Raw genomic sequence first — 24379 nt, forward strand, 5'->3', positions numbered from 1 at the left:
AGTATGGTCTGATTTGCTAAACATCTTCCTTCTGCTTAGGAAGCTGCCACCACTCACTTTTACTCTTGTGGCAATGGGAACTTAAGACAGAATTTCACTTAAGCTGTGTACCCAGACAGTTTTTATTTTGTTTTTCAGACAGGATCTAGTTAATTTTTTGCTAGGGCTGGCTTCCACCAATAAACCCAAATAATTGGGATTATAGGACTACATCATACTTGTCACCTTCCTTTCTCTTTCGCAAATATTTACCTTTCAAGATGACAGAATGCCACTTCTCCATAAAGCATTTTCTAATCTCCACTATATGTTCTACTTCCTCTTTCCACAACCTCCTTTGTAAATATCCTCACAAATGTAACACTTCATTAGACTTAAACAGGTCTCCTCCTAGACTGAAAGGTAATTTAAGGTAGAATTAATTTACTCAACTTTTTTCCTTCTGCAAAAATACTTCACTAAATTTAACTCATCTTGTAATGTCCATACTAAGAAAGTAATGTCAGATGATAGATTTTTCCTCCTCCCCCCCCCCCCCCCCCCCCGGCACTTCTGGAGCTTGAACTCAGGGCTCTTGTTCAAGGCTAGCATGCTACTCCTTGAGCCATAGCACCACTTCTGGCTGTTTCTGTTTATGTGGTGCTGAGGAATTGAACCCAGGGCTTCATGCCTACCACTAAGCCACATTCCCAGGTCCGCTTAATGTTTTCTGAATAAGCAAAAGCTGTGATTTACCAGTAAAGAAATTCAACTCCATCTTTTTTTTTTTTTTTTGTCGGTCGTGGGGCTTGAACTCTGGGCCTGGGCGCTGTCCCTCAGCTCTTCAGCTCAAGGCGAGCGCTCTACCACTTGAGCTACAGCGCCACTTCCGGTTTTCTGGTGGTTTATTGGAGATAGGAGTCTCACGGTCTCTCCTGCCCGGGCTGGCTTTGAACCGCGATCCTCAGATCTCAGCCTCCTGAGTAGCTAGGATTACAGGCGTGAGCCACCAGCGCCCGGCTCAACTCCATCTTTTAAAGGAAATACATATGAAAACCCTCTTGAACATCCTTAAATTAGATTCTCTCATATCGAAATTCTTTTTTTTTTTTTTTTTTTTGTCAATCCTGGGGCTTGAACTCAAGGCCTGGGCACTGTCCCTGAGCTTCTTTTGCTCAAGGCTAGCACTCTACCACTGGAGCCACAGCACTACTTCTGGCTTTTTCTGTGTATGTGGTACTGAAGAATCAAACCCAGAGCTCCATGCATGCTAGGCAAGCACTCTACCACTGAGCCACATTCCCAACCCCTCTTTTCTGTCAGTCATAGAGCTAGAACTCAGTGCTAGCACTCTACCACTTTGAGCCACAGAACCACTTCTGATTTTCTGAGGGTTAGTTGGAGATAAGAATGTCATGAACTCTTCTGTCCAGGCTGGCTTCGAACTGTGATCCTCAGATCTCAGCCACCCTCCGAGTAGCCAGGATTATAGGCATGAGCCACTTGCACCCAGCTTTCTAAATTATTCTTGGGCAGTGAGGAAGCCAAAGACTATGTTGATAGCTATAAGTTAAAATACAAAAATAGCAAGAAAACAGTCAGGGAGCATAATCATTGCTCGAAGTCTGAAAGTAAGAGACAGAATGTTGGCTGTATTTAATCTCCAAAAGTCACTGGCACAGCCTCCCTGCAAGCACCAAGCACTAAAGACTATGTTTTAATCAGTATTTTAATTAAAATTTTAATTTATATTAAAAAATTCCCATTTCCATTTCTTGGCCATGTTCAAATGCTTTATTTTTCACTTAAATGATTTATGGGTAGAAATGAAGGGTTGGGCACCTATGGCCCTCAGGAGGCTGAGATCTAAGACCAAGGTTTGAAGCCAGCCCAGCCAGCCCAGAGTGGAGCTGTGGCTCAAGTGGTAGAGTGCTAGCTTTGAGCAAAAATGCTCAGGAACGTAGCTTAGGCCCTGAGTTCAAACCGCAGGACAAGCACACATGTGCATACACACACACACACACACACATACACACACACACAAAATGGCTTGGGAAATGGCTCAGTAGGAAAATGGGTCCTTAGCATTGGAAAAGCCTTGGGTTCAATCCCTAGCCCTGACACAAATCTACTGTCAAGACTGTCCAGTAAGAGAATCATTAACACTTGTGATGTGCCCACACGCCCCCAAAATTTACACTAATAATGATCTCTCTTCCATAAGAAAGGGAAATAGACTTATTTACAACATACCTTATATATGTGCTGCAAAATGTACAGTTTATGTGACAGAAGTTTAACAAAGTACCTTGAACTTCTCAGGTAAAAGGCTACAAAATAAAAGAAACAGAGAATTACCTATTATTCACTTATTCAAACCTTAGCCTCTTTCACTCAACACAAATGTAGACAACCGAACTATTATATTGACCGTTAAGTGAATTCCACATAATTAAAATTTCCAAATACTGCAATGGTACACACACACTCCCTCCTAACTTTCATTGATGGTAATGAGGTTTAACACAGGAATTCCTGCTTGCTATGCAGGTGCTCTAGTCCTTAAGCCATTCCTCTAGCCCTGATTTTTTGCTGGTTATTTTTCAGATGGACCTTGCTTCTAGATCAGGCATGCCTGAGTCACAGTCTGCCTACTTTAGGCTTCTGAGCACTGATGGAGTTGCAGACAAGAGGTACCACGCCATACTTCCTTCTGTGGAGAAGGAATATCGTTGACTTTTCTGTGGTGGCTAGCTTTAAACTTTGATCCTTCAGATTTCAACCTCTCAATTACCAAGAATGAACTACAGTTGTGCAGCTTATAATGCGTCCTTTTTCTTTTTTCATCCTGCCACTGGGGCTTGAACTCAAGGCCTGGTACTCTAGCTTGGCTTTTTTGCTTAAGGCTGGGACTCATGAGCCACAGCTCCACTTCCAGGCCTTTCTTGGTTAATTGGCAATAAAGAATTTCAGACTTTGAGCTGGCTTCAAACTGCAATTCTTAGATCTCAGCTGCTAAGTAGCTAAAATTGTAGGCATGATAATATTGCCCTTCTTAAAGTAAAATAAATTAGTTACATAAACTGCACCAACACTTTATTATAAAACTCAAAATAGGCGCTGGTGGCTCATGCCTATAATCCTAACTACTTAGGAGGCTACTAGGGGTAAAGGTTCAAAGATAGCCTGGGAAGACAAGACTCTTATCTCTAGCTCAAGTGGTATAGCACCACCTGTTGAGGACAAAAAGCCCCAAGTTCCAACTCTAGTATTGCCAAAAAGAAAGCAAAGCTAGACAACTTTACTGATTACTTATATCTCATCACATACGACTTCAGTAAACATTTCCAAGATTATCCAACTACATTTCAATGACTTGTTTTTATCCAATTATGTTTGCTATTTACTTATTTTCGGACAGGATTTCACTGCATAGCCCAGGCTGGCCTCAAACTCACAGCCTGTCATTTGTCTTGGAACTGAAATTATAGCCCTGTGTCCACAGGCTCGGCTTACGTTCAGTTTTTAAATTTTTATTTAACTTTTAGTTCTGGCCAAATCCAGAGCCTTGTAAATACTACAAAACTGATCTATACCCCCTGAGCTACATCCTATCCTTTAAACCACTTCCCATCCCTTTTGGAGATTCTTTTTGTCTGTGTGTGCCGGTACTGGAACTTGAACACAGGAGCTAGGCACTGTCCCTTAGCTTTTCCAACCAAGGCTGATGGTCTGCCACTTAAAGCCATGGTTCCACTTCTTTTTTGGTGATAACTGGATGAGTCGCTCAGACTTTCTCCCAGGAACAAAACAAAACAAAACAAACAAGCAAAACAAAACAATGGAGCAAGGTACTGGCTCATAAACTATAATTCTAGCTTACCAGCAAGCTGAGATCTGACAACTTAGGTTTGAAGCCAGGCCAGGTAGACAAAAACCTCAAGATCAGTATCCATTAGCCAGCAAAAACCAGGAGGTGGAAGTATGGCTACTCAAATGGCAGAGTGCCATCCATGAGCAAAAAAGCCAAGCCAGCCAGGCGCCAGTGGCTCACACCTATAATCCTACCTACTCAGAAGGCTGAGAATGAGGATCACAGTTCAAAGCCAGCCTGGGCAGGAAAGACTACTGAGACTCTTAGCTCCAATTAACCACCAGAAAACTGGAAGTGGCGCTGTGGCTCAAGTGGTAAGAGCGTTTACCTTGAACTGAAGAGCTCAGGGACAGCACTCAGGCCCAGAGTTCAAGCCCCATGACTGACCCCCCCCCAAAAAAAAGAGTATAAGGCCCTGAGTTCAAACCCCACTACTGAATGCCCGTGGCTCATGCCTGTTTTCCTCCTTAGGCAGCCATTGTGAGGAACTCTAGTTTGATGCCAGGCTAGCCAGCAAAGAAGAAACAGAAACAGTGAAACCTTCAGCTGGGCACAGTGGCATGCACCTGTCATCCCACCTAGAAGGAGGCTGAGATGAGGAGGCAAGGCAGTAAAGTGCTTGACACTCCACTTGAATGAAGAATCTGGGTATGTGGTGGTACTCACTTGTAATCCCAGCAGACCACGGTTCAGGCAGGTCTAGGCGAAGAGTCTGACCTTAGCTACTCAGGAGGCTGAGATCTAAGGATTTTGCTTCGAGTCTCACAGGAAGGCCTGTGAGACTCTTATCTCCATTTAACCACCAAAAGCCAGAAGTGCAGCTATTGCTCAAGTGGTAGAGCACTAGCCTAGACCAAAAAGGAGCTTAGGGAAAGTACCTAGAATCAGAGTTAAAGGTCCAGTACCAGGAAAAAAAAAATCAGTTTAAGAAAGGACTCGAGGGCTAGGATTGTGGCTCAGTGGTACAGTGCTTGCCTAGCATGCATGAAGCCCTGGGTTCAATTCTTCAGTACCACATACACAGAAAAAGCAGGAAGTAGTGCTATGGTTCAAGTGGTAAGAGTGCTAGCCTTGAGCAAAAGCAGCTTAGGGGCAGTGTCCAGGCCCTGAGTTCAAGCCCCAGGACTGGCCAAAAAAAAAAAAGCCAGGCACTGGTGGCTCACACCTGTAATACTAGCTACTCAGGAGTTTGAGATCTGAAGATCGTGGTTCAAAGCCAGCCTGGACAACAAAGTTCACAAGATCCTTATCTCTAATAAACCACTCAGAAAACCAGAAGTGTTGCCATGGCTCAAAGTGGTAAAGCCCCTTGCCTTGAGCTGAAGGACAGCATTCAAGCTCAGAGTTCAAGCCCCATAACCAACCGAGAGAGAGAGAGAGAGAGAGAGAGAGAGAGAGAGAGAGAGAGAGAGAGAGAGAGAGAGAGAGAGAGAGAAAAGGACTGGAGGTGCAACTCTGCAGTACAGTGCTTGCTTAGCAAGCATGAGGCCCTGAGTTCAAAGCCCAGTACCACCACCACCACAAAAAAAAAGTCAGTTAAAAACTAAATACAAGTGGTACTGTGGCTCAAGTGGTAGAGCACTAGCTTTGAGCTGAAGAGCTGAGAGACAGCGCCCAGATCCAGAGTTCAAGCTTCACAACTGGTAAACCTATCAGTTTGGGTCTGGCCCTTAACTTCTCAGTGTTTTATTATGAAATTCTGAACTCCCCAGAGGAAGCTAGCTTTCTTGCAAAGACAGCTTTTGATGAAGCCATTGCTGAACTTGATACATTCAGTGAAGAGTGGTTCAAAGACTGCACGCTAACAACGTAGTTACCGAGCGAAAAGTTGACATTGTGGATATAAGATGAAGTGAAAGCAGGAGGAGGGGAAAATTAAATGGCTTTCCAACTTTTGTCTGCCTCATTCTAAAATTTATACAGTAGACCATTTGTCATCCATGCTGTCCCACAAATAGTTTGTTGTTTATGATTTATGACAGGTTTACGTTGCTTCTATTTGAATTTCTGTATTTCCCAGGGTTGTTTTTTTTTTTGTTGCTTAATATTAGGGGAATAGATATTGCCCATTAACTTTTAGTGAGCTATCTGTTTTCATCTTGAGATGACCAATATGAGGATGTAGAATTTTTATACAAGTTGTAAATGTTTGGCATGTACTTTGGTACATGGTGACTTCACAAAGGCCAGTGTTAAAACTGCTTCTAGGTCAAAGTGAAGAAATCTTCCTACATATTGGTTTGTACTGGTGGAGAATAAAAGGGAAAATTGGTTCCAGGCACAAGTGTAGTTATTCTGGATATTAGAAAGTTTGGGCGCACTTGCAGGGCTGTGGTACAAACATATTCCATGGCTGTTACATGCTGGAATCATGTATTTCTGTGGAAGAGTTATCTCAGTGTGCACACCTTAGAGTACAGCACTAGAAGTATTCTTTGAGACAAAGTTGCGTCTCAATTAACTCTGGATAAGGGCAGAAATGGTTCACATTCCATTATTTGTAATGTTTGCTCATTATTTTTGCTACACATTTTATTTGTATTTAAATGTTTTAGGCAACCTACGAACAAATGTAAAAGTAAAGATGCAGTGAAAATGAAAAAAAAAAACAAAAAAAAACTAAATACATTACCAGCACTTGGAGCAAGCACCAATAAACTGAGACCAACATCTAGAATGATTCACATGACTACAATAATTATGAGTACATAAGACCTTTACTTAATACAACAGCACCAAAGATCCAAAATGAGTCACTTGAAGCCAGATGCTGGTGGCTCATACCTATAATCCTAGCTATATAGGAAGCTGAGATCTGAAGATCATGGTTTGAATCCAGCCTGGGTAAGAAAGTACATGAGACTCTTATCTCTAGTAAACTCAGAAAAAGCCATAAGTGGTGCTGTGGCTCAAGTGGAAGAGTTCTAGTATTGAGCAAAACGAAGTTTAGGGACAGAGCTCAAGACCTGAACTCAAGCCCCAGGACCAACACACCAAACACACCAAACACACACGCATGCGCACGCGCGCATGCGCACACACACACACACACACACACACACACGAAATAAAAACATTTAAAATAGGAACTCTGCAGCAATTACTAACTTTGAACTGCCTTGAAAATGTAATTTATTAGCGCCACAAATATTCAACAGTGAGCACATCCCAAAAGAATAGTAAGACACATACACTTAATACTCACAAGTTTAAAATATAGGAGCTAAAAAGTTATTTACCTAGCAATTGCCTAGGATGGGCTTCATCTCCAACATCACTAAATAAATACATATTACTGTATAGGTTCAGGAAAACTGAGTTCCACTGGACAGGCTAATAAAGAGGGTAAAATCAGTGAGATGCCAGTAGCTCACTTCTGTAATCCTAGCTACATAGGTGGCTGAGACCCAAAGATCACATTTTGAAGGCAGTCTGGCAGGTAAGTCTATGAGACTCATCTCCAGTTAGCCACCAAAAAGTTGGAGGTGGAGGTGTGGTTCAAGTGGTAGAGCACCCACCTTGAGCAAAAAAAAAAAAAAAAGCTCAGAGGATGAACAAATGCAACAGTGGTACTCACTAGACACTGTTGAAAATGAAGTATATAATTTGTGTGTGGGGACAGGAGGGAAAAGCTTGGAGAGAGCGAGGAGAGGGGTGACGTTGTCCAAAAAGAAATGTACTCAGTACCTGACTTATGTAACTGTAACCCCTCTGTAGATCATCCATATAGTAACTTTTTTTTTTAAAAGACAGTAACCAGGGCCTGAGTCAAAGCCCCAGAACCAGCACATACACATACACACACAAATAAGAGGGTAAACATTTAGCAATTTTTTTTTTTTTTTTTGGCCATGGGGATTGAACTCTGGGTCTGGGTGTTGTCCCTCAGCTCTTCTGCTCAAGGCCAGTGCTCTATCATTTGAGCCACAGTACCACTTCCGGTTTTCTGGTGGTTTACTGGAGATTAGAGACTAGTGTTCTTTCCTGCTCCGGTTGGCCTTGAATTGCAATCCTCATATCTCAGCTCCTGAGTAACTAGGATTCCAGGCACAAGCCACCGACGCCTGACAAGAATTTTTTTTTCCTGGCCAGTCCTGGCTCTTGAACTCAGGGCTTGAGCACTGTCCCTGAACTTCTTTTGCTTAAGAACAGCACTTTACCACTTGAGCCACAGCACCACTTCCAGCCTTTTCTGGGCTTCATGCATGCTAGGCATGCACTCTACCACTAAAACCACATTCCCAGCCCAGGATTTTTTTTTTGTCAGCCACGGGTCTTGACCTCTGGGCCTGGGCACTATCCCTCAGCTCTTCAGCTCAAGGCTAGCTCTCTACCACTTGAGCCACAGCACCACTTTGGGTTTTATGGTGGTTAATTGGAGATAAAAAAAAGTCTCACTGACTTTATTGCCCAGGCTGGCTTTGAACCATTATCCTCAGATCTCAGCCTCCTGAATAGCTATGATTACAGGCGTGCGCCACCAGCTCCCGGCCCAAAAATTTTTTTTTTTTTTTTTGTCGGTCATGGGGCTTGAACTCCGGGCCTGGGCGCTGTCCCTCAGCTCTTCAGCTCAAGACGAGCGCTCTACCACTTGAGCTACAGCGCCACTTCCGGTTTTCTGGTGGTTTATTGGAGATAGGAGTCTCACGGTCTCTCCTGCCCGGGCTGGCTTTGAACCACGATCCTCAGATCTCAGCCTCCTGAGTAGCTAGGATTACAGGCGTGAGCCACCAGCACCCGGCCCGGCCCAAAAATTTTTAAGTCAGGTGTCGCAATTTGTAGCCAGGCTAACCTTGAACTTGAATCCTGTTGCCTAATTTCCTCAGTCTTGGGAATTACAGGATTTTGACATATCAAGCCTCTCCAATTTTCATTGTTGGTTGTGAGGCTTGAACTCAGGACTTGGGCATTGTCCTTGAGCTTTTTTTTCTTTTCTTTTTTTTTTGCTCAAGGCTAGCACTCTCTACTACTTTGAGCCAGTGCTACTTCCAATTTTCTTGCGCTTAATTGGAGGTAAGAGTCTCTGAGACTTTTTCTATCCATGTTGGCTTTGAACCACAATCCTCAGATCTCAGCCTCCTGAGTAGCTAGGATTATAGGCAGGAGTCATAAGTGCCTAGCTGCCTCTCTTAATTTTTAAATCCAGTGATTATGTACTGTATATCATTATCACTAATAAAATTAAACCCAAATGTGAAGTCTACAGTCTACCAAACCAAATCACTTCTCTTACAAATTGAAATATCAATCTGTTGTCTCACTGATCAACAGGCTCTTCTTTAGGACTCTGGTCACCACCTAGATTCCACCCACAGACAACATCTAAAAATCTACCTGTTTTCAGTCTCATAACTTACACTCCAACATGACCAGAAAAAAAACTTTTAAAGGAAATTAATGACAGGAAAGGATTCAAGACCAAATATACTCCAACAAAACCATACACATGGCAGACAAACTGTTCACTTGCTATATGCACTCTTCACTCTAAAGCCAGAAGGGCTCACAGTTGCCTGCAAATAGACTAGCCAGGCCTAATTACATTGGTTTGGGATAAAGGAATTCTGTGCCTTACTCTGGAAGTTGGGCTCTCAAGATCCAAATACTTAAGCCAGAACTAGACTAGGAAGGGACTCTTGTGCATCCATTTATCTCCTTCCACTAACCACATCAGGACTATCCAGGTGCACAGAAGTATACTGTGAAAGCTAAAGAAGTGAAATGCTAGCCGGGCACTAGTGGCTCATGCCTGTAATCCTAGCCACTCAGAAGGCTAAGATCTGAGGATCACAGTTCAAAGCCAGCCGGGGCAGGAAAGTCCGTGAGACTCTCATCTCCAATAAACCACTTGAAAGCTGGAGGTGGCGCTGTGGTTCAAGTGGTAGACTGCTGGCCTTGAGCTGAAGAGTGCAGGGACAGCGCCCAGGCCCAGAGTTCAAGCCCCACAACCGACCAAAAAAAAAAAAAAAAGGGGCTGGGAAGGTAGCTCAGCGGTAGAGTGCATGCCTTGCAAGCATGAGGCCCTGGGTTCGATTCCTCAGCACCACATAAACAGAAAAAGCCGGAAGTGGTGCTGTGGCTCCAGTGGTAGAGCACTAGCCTTGAGCTGAAGAGCTGAGGGACAGCGCCCAGGCCCAGAGTTCAGGCCCCATGACTGGCAAAAAAAAAAAAAAACCCAAAAAAAAAAAAAAAGAAGTAAAATGTTTGCCAAGTGAACTTTGCAGATTCTCTCCCAAACCATGCCCAATCTTCAATAAAATGAGAAAACACTAGAGTATAGAATCCTAAAATTTTAGCTGACTCTAATGCAATGGTTAAGGGAGCACATTAAAACTATTATTAAAAAAAAAAAAACTCTAGACCACCCCAGTTACCCTGATTCCGGTTTTCACACCTACAAAGTGGACTGGCCTACACATCCTGGGTCTAAGTTTAGAGGCTATAAGTCTAGGTCTGTGAAGAAATTGGTTGAAAACATATTACTGTTCTCTTCTTTTAGTTGAATAAAGGCTGTAACTCTAGCATTAATTTAGACTCAAAACAAGCTGCAGGTCTGCAGTGTAGCTCACTGGTAGAGCACCTACCTGTTAAGCATGCACTATGCTTTAGATTCAATCCCAGCATTTAAAACAAAACAAAAACAATCCTAAGCTGGGTCCAGGTGGCTCATGCCTGTAACCCTAACAATTCAAAAGGCTGAGCTCTGAGGATCCTGGTTCAAAGATAGCCAAGGGAAGAAAGTCTGTGAGACTCCACAAGTACCCACCAAAAAGCCCCAAGTAGAGCTGTGGTTCAAGGGGGTAGGTAGAGTGCCAACCAAGAACAAACAAAAAAGGTCAAGGACAATGTCCAGGCCCTAAGTTCAAGTACTGACTCAAAAACAGTGACTCACATCTGTAACCTTAGCTACTTAGGAAGCTCAGATCTGAGGATCATGTTCAAAGCCAGCCCAGGTAGACAAATCTGAGACTCTTATTTCCAGTTAACTAGCAAAAAAACCAATATGGAAGTGTGGTTCAAATGGTAGAGAGCCAGTGGGGCAAAGCAAGAGCACAGACCCTTTGTTCAAGGCCCCCCAGTACTGGCGCACACGTGCGCGCACACACACACACATCCAATCTATTTTGTTCCCCAAAAGCCATCACTACTTTACATATGTAGGCAGAATCTCAAAGTCATTTATCAAGAAATCCTGCAACAGGACTGGGAATGTGGCTTAGTGGTAGAGTGCTTGCCTACCATGCCTGAAGCCCTGGGTTCAATTCCTCACTACCAAATACACAGAAAAAGCCGGAAATAGTGCTATAGCTCCAGTGGTAGAGATGCTAGCCTTGAGCAAAATAAAGTAAAGCTCAGGGACAGTGCCCAGGCCCTGGTTCAAGCCCCAGAACTGGCAAAAAAAAAAAAAAAAAAAAATCCTTCACCCAATTTTTAAGCGCTAGTCTTGTATTCTTAATCCAAAGAACATAACTTGTGTCAAATGCTTAAAACTATATGTCCACAAGTCTTTCCATGTCAAGGGTGACAATCATCCCCATGATACTAAATGGCTGAAAAATTCTCCCGATATACATTTTAAGGCATAGAGGGTTTTCCCCCCTCGTTCCGATTTGACAGAGAAATATGATTACATACCTGCCAAGGAATGCCTATTTCAAAAGACGAAGTCGAAAGATAAAAAACCGAACAAGTCACCAAAAAAAAAAAAAAAAAAGATAAATGATGACTAGGAGAAAACTCAAGTAGAATCAACACTGAAGCAGTGGAAACTGAGCATGTTCCCCCCCATCCATCCAACTGATCTACTGCAAACAGTGCAATTTCATGAAAAGAACCTGTAAACTGCATCCGATGAGTAAGGGACAGGCTTAGGTTCAGTGATTCCTAATTTAAGGCATCAACTCCCGAGTACAACTGTACCGATTTCGATGCAGCCGCTCTCAAGTCACCCCAAATTCAACATTTCTTTTTTTTTTTTTCAAGCCGGAAAACACCTTCGCCCGCACCCCGCCATCAGACACCCCCTAACCTACATCATCACCTCTTTAACTCCCAAGATTACTGCACTTAAAAAATAAATAAACAGGATCGAAGCCGGAGCGTCTCACCGCGCCCGCCCGGTACAAAACGGGGACCGGGTGGTTTGCACACCAAGTGGAAAGAGGCAAGATGGAGTTGTTCAAAGAGTTTCTCTCCCATTCCCAACTCCCGACAGCCACGCGCCGCTTCCCCCACCAGCCAGCGGCCCGACTCGGCGGCGCGGCCCCGGGGCCGGCCCGGAGCCCCCGCCCAGCCGAGCGCGGCCGTGAGAGAGGAAGCGTGGGGGGGGGGCTGGGGGGAGTGGGAGGGCGGCCTGGGCTCCACCAGGCCGGGCTGGGCGGGCGGGGAGGGGGGAAGGGGCATCGGAGGCGGCGGGGCGCGCTTCCGGGGACTGCGCGGGCGGGGCCGGCTGCCTCGGGGTGCGGGGGCCCCCCCCCTGCCGGGAGTCTGGGTCAGGGTCCAGGATCGAGGTGAAAGATGGGGGCGGGCGAGGAAGGGCCAGCCGGGAGCAGCAGGTGGGGCGCGGCCGCTGCAGGGCGGCGGGCGGGCGGGCGGGGTGGCCGGAAAAGTGCCGGCCGGGCGGGCCCGGGGGGGCGCCGCGGCGGCTCCAGGAAAACCTTCCCGCTCACCTCAAGCGATGACTCCCAAGTCCAGCCTCTTCACACCGACGACGCCTGGCCCGCGAGCGGCAAAGCCCGGAGACGAGGGCGGGCAGCCGAAGAGGCGACGACGGGCGGACTAACCGAGAGAACCGACGGAGGGCGGCGGGCGGGGAGCGCGAGCGAGCGAGCCGAGCGAGCGAGGGCGGGCGGGCGGCGGCGGGAGGGCGGGGAACGACGTGCGCGCCCCCGAGCGCCCAGCGGGCTCGAGCCGGCGTCCAGTCGCGGTCCCGCGCACGCGCGCGCGGACATTCACAACTCAGCCACGATTGCTCCAGAGCGCGTCACGCCCTAAAAGCTCGCGTCTGAACCAATGAACGCCGCCGCGCGGGGCATCACGGGAACGCCGGGGCTATAAAAGACCCAGTTGCTATTTTATACTCCGGGAGTCACTCGTCCTTTAAAGTCGGCTGGGTGGGGCCAGGTGCGCGTGCGCGGTCTGCACACTCCTCCCTAAACTGCCAACTCTTCGCGCAAGCGAAATCGGGCCTCGCTTCCTGGTCTTACGCGTGCGCGTTGACGGGGCTGACCCCGGAAGACCAGACGCCTGCGCGGTGGGAGCTACGGTGACAGAATCCCAGGCCCGTCATGGCGGAGCCTTGGTCAGGGCAGGAATTGCAGGCTCTGCCCGCCACGGTGCTGGGTATGCTAGGTTCCCTGGGCAGCGAGTTCCTCAAGGAGTGGGAGGCGCAGGACATGCGCGTGACCCTCTTCAAGCTGCTGCTCCTGTGGTTGGTGTTAAGTCTCCTGGGCATCCAGCTGGCGTGGGGTTTCTACGGGAACACCGTGACCGGGTTATATCACCGCCCAGGTGAGGCTCCCTAAGAACCTCCGTGGGCTGCCTAACCCATTGGGGTCCCCCCCCAGGGCTCCCCTAAACTATCACTGGCTCTCCAAGGCCCTCATTAGAACTTAACTCAGTTCCCTGACCTATTGCCATCTTACTCTTTCAAGACTCCCCACCAGTCCACCCATCACATTTGCACCTGTTTCTCAGAACCATGACCGTAGAACCCGCCCTGGGCTGCTAGGTGTAGTAGCTTTGACATGTTTCTGCCTCCAGGTCTGGGCGGCCAAAATGGATCCACACCAGACGGCTCTACTTACTTCCCTACTTGGTGAGTAAATCTGTCCCCTTACTCCATCCAACCACATGCTTGGCAGACAAAGGACACTCCTGTGCTGGTGATAGGGTGAGGAATTCTCAGGGTGAGTCCAACAGCCAAGTAGTCTTTGCAAGCCTCCTCCAAATCCGGATGTACAGCTTAGATTTCAGGTTGGGGTGACACAAGCATCTGGAGTCCTTCATCAATAACCAGTAGGGTGGATGCTGGTATTGTCTTAATTTCAGAGATATAACTAGTCTTTAGGGAGCAAGCTCCTCATCTGGAATGTCTGAGTTAGGAAAACAAGTGCCTCCATTTCTTTTTTTGGTCAGTCGTGGGGCCTGAACTCTGAGTATAGGTTCTTCCCCTCAGCTCTTCAGCTCAAGGCTAGCACTCTATCACATGATCCACAGCACCACTTCTGCCTTTTTCTGCTTATGTGGTGCTGAGGAATCGAACCCAGGGTCTCACGCATGCAAGGCAAGCACTCTACCACTGAGCCACCTTCCCAGCCCAAGAGTCTCCATTTCTAAGCAGTGTTATACCACTGTCCCTATGTGCCTCTATTCTTAGCACACCAGCTGACCTCATTGTGTCAGCCTCCTCATTCAAACAACTAATCAGGACATTCATTCAGCTTATCTCTGAGCCTCTACCACACAGTAGAAGTCTCTCTATAGGCCCAGAAAACAAGGACAACCAAGGCTTGTCTCACAGGAGTAATGAAAGGTTTATAAGAGAAGCAAGTGGACATCTGTAATCCTAGCACCCAGCAGACAGAAGCATGAAGGTTGGAAGTTCAAGATCAGTCTGGGTTACATAGTTTGAGGCCAGTCTGGGAACACAAAAGACCCTGTCTCATATGTGTGTGCATGGGTGCATGTTATATATGTGTGTATATGTATATATACATGTGTTTATATACATGTAACATGTGTGCATATGTATGTGTGTGTGTGTGTGTGTGTGTGTGTGTGTGTGTACATTAGCCAGGCTCTGGTTTCACATGCCTGTATTCCTTAGCTACCCTAGAAGGTAAGATCTGAGGATCCCAGTTCAAAAACTAGCCAAGGCAGAAAAGTCTTAGCTGCAGAAACTCTTAGCTCCAATTAGCCACCAAAATGCCAGAACTGGAAATGGAGCTCAAGCAGAAGAATGCCAGCCTTCAGTGAAAAACCAAACAAATGCACAAGGCCCTGAGTTGAAGCCCCAGTACTGGCGTAGAAAACGTCTGCTTATGCGTGGGAATGTGGCTTGGTGGGTTCCGTTCCTCAGTACCATATACACAGAAAAAGCCAGAAGTGGCATTATGGCTCAAGTGGTAAGAGTTCTAGCCTTGAGCAAAAGAAGCTCAGGGACAGTGCCTGGGCCCTGAGTTCAAGCCCCAGGTCTAGCCAAAAAAAAAAAAAAAAAGTCTAAATTGTGACTGGAGATATGGATGAAGTGGTAGACCACATCAGCTTTTAAGTGTGAAAGCCAAATAACAGCACAAGGCCCTGAGTTCAAGCCCTCGTGCTTGCATAAGCAAAGACAGATTAGATTGTAATGCAGCCTTATAGAGCCCAGCTTAGCTGTCAAGAGGCTGAGGAGAGCCAATCTCAGGGGAATATTCTGCTGAACATAAAATAACCTGTCTCTTCTCTCCACCACTTTCAGGGAGATTGCAACAAATGAACCTGTCAAAACTCACAGAGAATAAGGGAAGACAGCAGCAGAAGGTTCTCCAGAATCATCACAGGGGTCTGCTGGCTCCTAGATCCTGGGGGACGACTACAGAGGGGCTCAGGGTTGGGGGCAGAAAGTAACTCAGTGCTTGCAGGGCAAGCCTCAGTTGCCTATAGCCTTGCTTTCAACAGCCCCCTATGTATTGGGCAAGTGAAGAGTTTGCCTCTCCCCTGGTCTCAGTGCCTTAAGGAGAGATGACATGTCCTCTCAGGGGTTAGAGCTTAAGAGAAGCCTTTCAGTTGGGGAAGCTACTAGGCCCTGTTCTGTCTTGGCTTTCTTTTTTTTTTCCCCCTTGTCCTTTTCATTCCTCTGGGGATATGATCCTATAGGGATTTGTCCTTCTCAGAGGAAGCCTGAAGTTGACCAGTGCTGTGGTTTGTAAGGGAAGTCTGTTCTCCTGTAGGCTCTGAATTTCCATGGTTTTTGCTTTGTTGACAGGGGAGCCAGGTAATTCTAGCCTGAGCCAAGCCTTCTACTGTTTGGTTACTTAGCTGACCAGGTGTAAGGCAAAAGTGCCTTTATTGGCACTATCCAGAGGGAGGCACCAAACATCCACCTCTTGGGTCCAAATAGAGCTCCAGGGATGAGCCAGGGAAAGGAAGTGTTCTTTCCCGACTAACCTTAAACTTCTGTTCTTCTTGTGGGAGAGATTGGTGCCTGAAAGAAGTGGGCCTTCCAGTCTCCTATCTTAGGTGCCAGATTTTGGGGGTCTCTACCCACTCCTGGGGAGATATTAAGCTGTTAGTGGAGTAATTCCAGTATGCCCTACAGCCTCCTCAGTTCCTATCTCACCCTTAAGAGTCCACTAGCAACCTTTTAGGCCCTCAAAAGAGTCAAAAGACCCAAGCAGACCTTCACCTGGTCTAGACTGCCTTCAGCCAGTGGGTTAGAGGAGGTTCCAAAGGGGGGAGGAGACAAATGCCCCCAGAGAAATACTACTTCCTGTAGTCCCGAAGGCATGATGTGTCCCTGCACCTGCCTCCTTCCCTAATAGTGGTACTTTCTGCCTATCTCTGCTGGACCACCAGCTACCTCACTGTCCCACTTGCCTGCTTGTCCTCTACCCATCTGGCAGCCTGACTAGGCAGACTTCATGGCAGGTGCACTGGAAGTCCCTGTGGACTCCTCATGTCCACATGCCTACTCCAGAGACATCTGGGCTAGGAAGAAGGTCCTCTCCATAGCCTCAGGCCCATCCACCAATGCCACCACACAGAATCAGGGTCTGACATTGCATCCCCAGGCTCAACTTGAAGATGTGGCTTATTAAACACAGAAATGCATCCATTGTGTGGTTATTCCAAAGAGGTCAAATGTGCATGCAAGGGGCAACTGGTGAGAGACCATGCTGGAGGCTGATCCCTCAGGATCCCAAATGCCACAGTTTGCAGGGGTAGAGAGAGGTGTCAATAGCTGAAATACCCCCATTTGTTCTTTCTTTGACAGTAATAGGGCTTTAACTCAGAATTTTGTATCCATTGAGTCAGCCCATTCTCCTCCCCCCTGCCCCCAGCCTTAGTTATAGATCTGGCCCCACTCATACAAGAACCTATTCCAAGACAGGGTAGCTTAGGAAAGGCAAACATCGTTGAACTGGCACCCCAGGAACCCTGTGGACAAAAATACAATGAGGCTGAAGACCATGACAAGGCAGGAAACCCCTTTAATTTCCTTCCCTAGTGATTTATAAAGTCCAGTTACAGGCTCAGGTTACAGGTTAGCCCAGGTAGTAAGCCTGTGTAGCTTGCTACTAGGCAACAGACTTAAGTTGACTGGGAATGTGGAAGGATGAGTCCGTGATCACTCAGCCATCCCCAAGTTTACCCACAGGAAAAACTGCCAGCACTGTACGCCAAGATTCTGCTCAGAGAGAAGCAATAGTGTGTATTCATGGAAAGCGAAGTGGAGGAGGCAGCCTTCAAACCACACTGCCCATGGCAATAACCCTTTGAAATACGAGAAACCTTGGTAAGGTAGGTTGGGCAGGTGATTTCCTTCTCCACCAAGGTGAGCAGGGTCAGAATGAACCTGGATATTAGATGAGCTAATAATCTCACACTTAGAAGTGGGGTCCTGGGGCTGGGAATGTGGCATAGTGGTAGAGTGCTTGCCTAGCATGCATGAAGCCCTGGATTCCATTCCTCAGTACCATATACACAGGAAAAAGCCAGAGTTTGGTGCTGTGGCTCAAGTGATAGAGTAAAAGAAGCTCAGGGACAGTGCCCAGGCCCTGAGTTCAAGCCCCTGAGAAAAAGGAGGAGGGAGAGGAGGGAGGGGAGGGAGGGGGAGGAGACGTGTATAGATAGCTCTTTCCATCCAACTAGAGCAAACCACTCACTTGCCCATCCCCATCAAGTTCTGCCTTGTCCTAACTTAAGTCTTGTATGATTCCCTCCAGAGCAAGAATCCTGGAAGGGAGAGCTCCTCCCCTGACTCATCCTCACTTGAGGGTATAGTATTTGGTGGGCACAAAGGGCATTTTGCTGACAACGGCCATCTGCTGCTTCCGCCGAACCTCTACCAGCAGCTGTGTCCCTGGCCTGCTGAACTTGGAAGGCACATAACCCATCGCCACGTTCTTCTTGAGGCAGGGTGAGGGACAGCCACTTGTCACGGTACCTGTTCAAGCACAGAGCATGGGTTATTGCCAACCTGCCAGTTTAAGATGCTCACCTTTCCTGGAGAAAAGGTTTCCCCGAACCACCTTACCAATCACAGTGCCATCGGTGCTCAGGATGGGACTGTGTGCCCGCACTGGGGCCCCCTCACATGTCAATCCCACACGCCTCTTCTGCAGCTCGCCCTTCAGTTGGGGTACAATGACCTTGGCCCCTGGGAAATCCATAGCAGACCGGCGGCGCTTGCCTGGAACAGAACATACCAGGTCTAAGCCATAGTACTTTCTTGTTGTTGTTATTGGTCATGGGGCTTGAACCCTGGGCCTGGGCACTATCCCTGAACTCTTCTGCTCAAGGCTAGCGCTCTACCACTTGAGCCACAGCTCCACTTCGGGTTTTCTGGTGGTTCACTGAAGATAAGAGTCTCCCAGACTTTCCTGCCCAGGCTGGCTTTGAACTGCGATCCTCAGATCTCAGCCTCCTGAGTAGCTAGGATGGCAGGCAAGAGCCACCGGTGCCTGGCTAAGCCATAGTACATTTTATCGCTAGCCATGCGAGGTTCTCGCTACCAGGAAGCCCAAGTAACTCCCATCAAGCACCAAGGCATCTTTCCCTTGGGCTCCTCCAAGCGCCATTCCTCCCAAGATCACTCTTAAGCTAGAGGACCCTCTTGAATGTTAGCTTACCCAGTGTCCAACTGAGACTGCCTTCCACAGGTGTAGTGTGTTCATCGATGTCATTCCCATACAAGCAGAGACCTGCCTCCAGTCTCAGGCTGTCCCGAGCTGCCAACCCTGCTAGCTTTACCTCTGGGTTTTTCAATAGAGCAGTTGCGAGGTGGACGGCCTCAGTGGCTGGTACTGAGATCTACAAGAAACACCAGAGCAGGTGAGCTGTTAGCCCAAGCTTGTGCCTTACAACCTTTTTCTTTTCTTTTTTTGGCCAGTCCTGGGGTTTGAACTCAAGGCCTGGGCACTGTCTTTGAGCTTCTTTTGCTCAAGGATTGTGCTCTACCATTTGAGCCACTTCTGGCCTTTTCTGTGTATGTGGTACTGAGGAATCGAACCCAGGGCTTCATGCATGCTAGGCAAGTACTCGATCACTAAGCCGCCTTCCCAGCGGCACCCACTTTTTAACATACCTCTACACCATCTTCTCCTGTGTAGCCACAGCGGGTCACACGACAGCCAGACACGCCAAACACCTCCATCACTGCACTGGTCATGAAGGGCAGTTTCCTTAGGTCATCTGATACACCAGCCTGTAGCACCTGAGCAGCAGTGGGGCCTAGACCCAGGGAACCAATGACCAAGGGATCCTAGTCCCAGCACCCCTCAAAGCTAGGCTATAGTTTTGTTTTGGTTTGGTTTTTTGTTTTGTTTTGCTGTTTTTTTTTTTTGCCAATCCTGGGGCTTGAACTCAGGGCCTGGGCATCGTTCCTGAGCTTCTTTTGCTCAAGGCTAGCACTCTACCAATGAGCCACGGCGCCACTTCCGGCTTCTTCTGGTTAGGTGGCACTGAGGAATGGAACCTAGGGCTTCACACATGTAAGGCAAGCAATATACCACTGAGCCACCTTCCCCAGCCCCTAGCCTGTAGTTCTTAGGGATCAAAGACCTAAAGAAGTCATACTCGACAAGAGGGAGAAATTGACCTTGCCCCTGAAGCCTTGTGAAAGATGGGGAAAGGGGAAAATACCTGAGAGTGATGGTATACAAATATTGATCACTTCGTCTTTAAATGAGAAATGAAATCAGGAAGGTCAAAGTTGGCGTGGCCAGCTTGGCCACCTCACCTTGCAGGGCTAGTAGAGCATTGTCCACCACCTGCAGGCCCACATCACTGCCCTTGCTCTGAAGCTCTTTGACCTTGTCCTGAAATGAAAAGCAGAAATACCATCAGTTTCTAGAATCACTTTTTTTTTTTTTTTTGGGGGGGGGGCCGGTCCTGGGCCTGAACTCTGGGCCTGGGTGCTGTCCCTCAGCTCTTCAGCAAGGCTAGTGCTCTATCACATAAGCCACAACGCCACTTTTGGTTTTCTGAGTGGTTTATTAGAGATAACGGTCTCAGGGACTTTCCTGCCCAGGCTGGCTTTGAACCACACTCCTCAGCCTCCTGAGTAGCATGAGCCACAGGCTCCCTGCTAGGAACCCGATCTTATAAGGTCATACAGCTACTAAGTGGTAGAAATAACCTAAGCTCAGATCTGTCACCTTATGCCCTCACCCAAGGATGTACACTAAGGGGACAGGATCTCACCCTCCCTCACTTAATCCACCCCACCCTCACCAAACTCTAGTATTCCAGGGAAGGCCTGCTCTTAAGTCTCATAGCTGTTTAGTCACTCACTAAGCCCTTTTCCAAGCCCCCTTGTCTGCACTAGGTCTGTCCTAGATCATAAGGACTCTGTTTTATGAATAAAGAAAACAAAGTGGCAAGAACACAGAGGGACTTACCTGCATGAGGGCCAAATCCTTGTCCCAGCAGCCAGCATTCGATACCACATAGAGATACCCCTCAGAAGTATTGGTCACGATCAAGTCATCTAAGATGCCTCCAGTCTCATTGGTAAACAATGACAGTGTCCCCTGGTATCAAAGTAAAGCATCTTTGCTTCCAGATCCATTAAACCAAGGCCAAAAGATAAGCCAGACAGACCCTCAGACACACTTAAACACCAGTCTCATGAACCTTGGTACAGCATTATGGATTCAATAGTCAAGGCTGGACTCAAATCCAGTGTCTTTAATCCTCACGATCTTTACCCACCTCCCGCGGCGCCCCCCCCCCCAGTCATATTAAACCAATCCCACCCAGACAACTCTACCCATAGACCCCAGAATAAAAGCTTCAAAGTGGGGGCTGCGAAGACTTGCATGCATGACACCCTGGGTTTGATTCCTCAGCACCACATAAGCAGAAAAAGCTGGAACTGGTGCTGTGGCTCAAGTGGTAGCGCGCTCGCCTTGAGCTGAAGAGCTGAGGGACAGCGCCCAGGCCTAGAGTTCAAGCCTCATAACCAACCAATAAATAAATAAATAATAAGCAAAAAAGCACAGGTGGCTTCTGGGATCATCAACTAAGCAAGTAGATGGCCCCGAGTTCAAACCCCAAACCACCAAATGAAAAAAATAAAGGATAAAAGACTCACCTGGTTTGTCTTTAGCTCTGCAATATCACCCACCACTAGATTCTCCATGAGCTTCACCCGGTCACAACCAAATATCTTGGTCTAGGAAAGATATTGAAAGCCTCAGGCCAGGATAACAGCTGCAATCCAAAAGGCCACTAGATCTAGGAGGTCTCCTCCCAGCCATCCAAAGTGCAGTTTAGCTTACAAATAATGACCAGTCTTTTGGATCTGGAGGTAAAAGCCCCCATCCTCTCATTCTTCCACATTTCATAAGCCCAGGTGTGACTGAGGGAGGTATGGGTGACATCCTCTTCTTTTTTCTTTTTTTGGCCAGTCCTGGGACTTGAACTCAGGACCTGGGCACTGTCCCTGAGCTGCTTTTTTGCCCAAGGCTAGCACTCTACCACTTCTGGCTTTTTCTGTGGTACTGAGGAATCAAACCCAGGGCTTCATGGCATGCCAGACAAGCACTCTACCACTAAGCCACATTCCCAGCCCCTGGGAGACCTTTTAAGAGGACCTAGTACCTTACTGAAAGCCTCCTTTCCAAACCACTGCCCAGCACAGTAAATAAGAACAGTTGTCAGCTCTGGAAAAAACTAAAGGCATTATGTCACAGTGAGAGCAGGCAAGAGAGATTAGAGCTGGGTGCTGGTGGCTTACATCTGTGGAATCCTAGCTACTCAGGAGGGTGAGATCTGAGGATTGCAGTTCAAATCCAGCCTATGCAGGAAAGTCCCTGAGACTCTTATCTCCAATTAACTACCAGAAAACTGGAAGTGGCGCTGTGGCTCAAGTGGTAGAGTGCTAGCCTTGAGCAAAAGAGTTCAGGGAGGGGCTGGGAAGTTGTCTCAGTGGTAGAGCGCTTGCCTCAAGTGCCTGAAGCCCTGGGTTAGATTCCTCAGCACTACATAAGCAGAAAAAAGCTGGAAGTGGCACTGTGGTAGAGTGCCAGCCTTGAGCTGAAGAGCTCAGGGACAGTCCCCAGACCCAGAATTCAAGCCCCATGACCACCAACAACAACAACAAAAAGAGTTCAGGGATAGCACCCAGGCCCAGAGTTCAAGCCCCATGACCAGCAAAAAAAAAAAAAAAAGACTCATCTCTTGGGCTGGGAAGGTGGCTCAGTGGTAGAGTGCTTGCCTTGCATGCCTGAGGCCCTGGGTTCTATTCCTCAGCACCACATAAGCAGAAAAAAAGCTGGAAGTGGCGCTGTGGCTCAAGTGATAGAGTGCTAGCCTTGAGCTGAAGAGCTGAGGGACAGCGCCTAGGCCCAGAGTTCAGGCCCCATGACCAGACCCCCAAAAAAATCCCTCTAAAAAAAAAAAAAGACTCTTATCTCCAATTAGCCAGCAAAAAGTTCTAAGTGGAGCTGTGGCTCAAATGGTAGAGCACTGACCTTGAGTGGAAAAGCTAAGGTATAGGATGGCCCAAGCCCTGAATTCAAGCCCCAGAATTGGCACCAAAGAATACAATTTTAAAATTCATTAAAAAAAAGACCTCTTGCCAGGCGCTGGTGGCTCAAGCCTGTAATCCTAGTTACTCAGGAGGCTGAGATCTGAGGATCATGGTTCAAAACCAAGCCTAGGCAGGAATGTCCTTGAGACTCTTCTCTCCAATGAACCACCAGAAAACGGGAAGTGGCGCTGTGAAGCTCAAGACCTTGAGCTGAAGAGCTTAAGGACAGTCCCCAGCCCAGGCCCAGAGTTCAAGACCCATGAGCCACCAAAAAAAAAAAAAAGACCTCAAAGCCCGGGTGTGGATGGCTCAGGCCTGTGATCCTAGCTAATCAGGAAGCTGAGATCTGAGGATCCCAGTTCAAAGCCAGCCCAGGCAGGAAAGTCCCTGAGATTCTTATCTCCAAAGAACCACCAGAAAACTGGAAGTGGCGTTGAGGGTCAAAGTGGTAGAGTACTAGCCTTGAGCAAAAGAGTTCTGGGACGGTGCCCAGTCCATCAAAAGAATAAAATAAAATCTCTAAGTCTTGTGGGAAGAATAATCTCCAAAATCTACCTCCCAGGAACAAATGCTGAAGAGCCCAGCGCTGTGGATAAAGAGGAAAGTCTGATCACTTTCCAGCCTTACCTGTAGCATGTGGGACACATCGAAGAGTGAGCAGTGCCGGCGAGTATGCAGGTGGGACTCAATGTGACTTTCCCGGTACTGCACAGGCAGACTCCAACCAGCAAATGCCACCATTTTCCCACCATGGGCCAGGTGGAAGTCATAGAGAGGAGTCCTGCGGAGTACATCCTGTGGGCAGCCAGCCATAGTACCACCAGGACTTCAGGTACCAGCAACCTTCTTCCCTCCCCCACCAGGCAGCCCCCCTCCCCACCCTCCCAGATCGGCATCAGACCTCAGCACCCTTTATCCCACCTGTGCACAACTCAGTGGGCGACCTCGGACTGAGGGGAGAGTCGTCAGTCGAAAGCCAAGAGGGGACACAAGCCTCCCAGCCCGCAGCATTGTCCACCAGCAGCTGGTGCAGACGGCACACTGAGGATACCACTCTGCTAGGCACGCTGGGAGATGTAGTCCGGAGCAGGGGCTTGGGCAGGTCTCTTGAGCCCGCAGGGGATCAGAAACCGAGGATAAGCCTGGAGGGCAAGCTGAGCTTCAAAGTTGCCTAGGAAGCCAACTCAGCTTTTAGGCCCTTCCCTCTGGCTATTCAAAACAGGTTAGACAATCCCAAGCTGTTTAAGGCCTCCCAGAATCAGAGCTGGGGGCTACAATTTTCCTAAAGTGATTTGGCCAGGCTTCTAGAGGGTCAAAGTTCTACTCTGGGCTGAAAGGCCTGAATTACACATTCTAGTCAAATGGAAGGGGAGGCGGGGGTGGTTGGAGAGGTCATAAGAGAGAGCCAGCCAGGCTGAAGGAGTACTACTATAGCCCGGCCTCTCTAAGGGTCTCCAGCCCTCTGATTACTGATTGCACAGACTCTGACAGCCACCAAGTCATGCATTCTGCAAGTATTTATTTGACCTTGCTGTACATCAGGCCCTGTGCTGGGAGCCATAGCTGTGACCTCTCCCTCCCAACACAGGACTCTAGTGATCACCTTTTCTATCAAAACCGGATGGGGCTAAATAAATAACCCAGCACCTTACCAAAAAAATAAACTTTTTTTTGAAGAAAAGGCTGAGGGGTGAGAATGGAAGCTGGCCACCAAAAGGTGACTTCACTTCCTTCAGAAAACTGTTCAGCACATAGGTGACTTCATTCTCTGATCTGAGACATCTTGT

The 24379-nt window shown here is 47.7% G+C and overlaps 3 protein-coding genes and 1 long non-coding RNA gene across 7 annotated transcripts in view; 2 read left to right on the forward strand and 2 right to left on the reverse strand.

Moving 5' to 3' along the window:
- Positions 1 to 6297, forward strand: part of LOC138824076 (uncharacterized) — a 50523-nt gene extending 44226 nt beyond the window's left edge. The window contains exon 4 of the long non-coding RNA XR_011370987.1: positions 2587 to 6297. This is a non-coding gene — a long non-coding RNA (uncharacterized lncRNA). The remainder of the gene's footprint in view (positions 1 to 2586) is intronic.
- LOC138824074 (transforming protein RhoA) overlaps positions 1 to 12692 on the reverse strand; it is a 34121-nt gene extending 21429 nt beyond the window's left edge. The window contains exons 1-3 of one of the 3 annotated variants that reach the window (XM_070017765.1): positions 12523 to 12692; positions 2233 to 2309; positions 253 to 395 (exon numbers count right to left, since the gene is read on the reverse strand). In XM_070017765.1, the coding sequence (XP_069873866.1) occupies positions 253 to 283 (31 nt within the window). In that variant the 5' untranslated portion in view covers positions 284 to 395; positions 2233 to 2309; positions 12523 to 12692. The remainder of the gene's footprint in view (positions 1 to 252; positions 396 to 2232; positions 2310 to 12522) is intronic. The other 2 variants (XM_070017766.1, XM_070017768.1) reach the window with 2 other exon arrangements.
- A 239-nt stretch (positions 12693 to 12931) lies between these two features.
- LOC138824077 (T-cell leukemia translocation-altered gene protein homolog) lies at positions 12932 to 16666 on the forward strand. The gene is made up of 3 exons (XM_070017769.1): positions 12932 to 13363; positions 13616 to 13670; positions 15315 to 16666. The coding sequence occupies exons 1-3, from the start codon at positions 13141 to 13143 to the stop codon at positions 15355 to 15357; spliced, it is 321 nt and encodes a 106-aa protein (XP_069873870.1). The 5' UTR covers positions 12932 to 13140; the 3' UTR covers positions 15358 to 16666.
- A 351-nt stretch (positions 16667 to 17017) lies between these two features.
- LOC138824078 (aminomethyltransferase, mitochondrial) lies at positions 17018 to 24355 on the reverse strand. 2 transcript variants are annotated; one of them, XM_070017770.1, is made up of 9 exons: positions 23514 to 24355; positions 23220 to 23387; positions 21153 to 21233; positions 20458 to 20589; positions 19797 to 19875; positions 19143 to 19288; positions 18688 to 18868; positions 18093 to 18248; positions 17018 to 18002 (listed from the first exon to the last, which is right to left on the reverse strand). In XM_070017770.1, the coding sequence occupies exons 1-9, from the start codon at positions 23601 to 23603 to the stop codon at positions 17824 to 17826; spliced, it is 1212 nt and encodes a 403-aa protein (XP_069873871.1). In that variant the 5' UTR covers positions 23604 to 24355; the 3' UTR covers positions 17018 to 17823. The 2 variants fall into 2 exon arrangements, with proteins under 2 accessions (XP_069873871.1, XP_069873872.1); XM_070017771.1 differs by having other exon boundaries at positions 23220 to 23373; positions 23514 to 23586.
- Between the last annotated feature and the right edge of the window lie 24 nt (positions 24356 to 24379).

This window comes from Dipodomys merriami, unplaced genomic scaffold (assembly GCF_024711535.1).
Source record: "Dipodomys merriami isolate MVZ:Mamm:240054 unplaced genomic scaffold, mDipMer1.0.p SCAF_125, whole genome shotgun sequence".
In the NCBI taxonomy this organism is placed as follows: Eukaryota; Metazoa; Chordata; class Mammalia; order Rodentia; family Heteromyidae; genus Dipodomys; species Dipodomys merriami.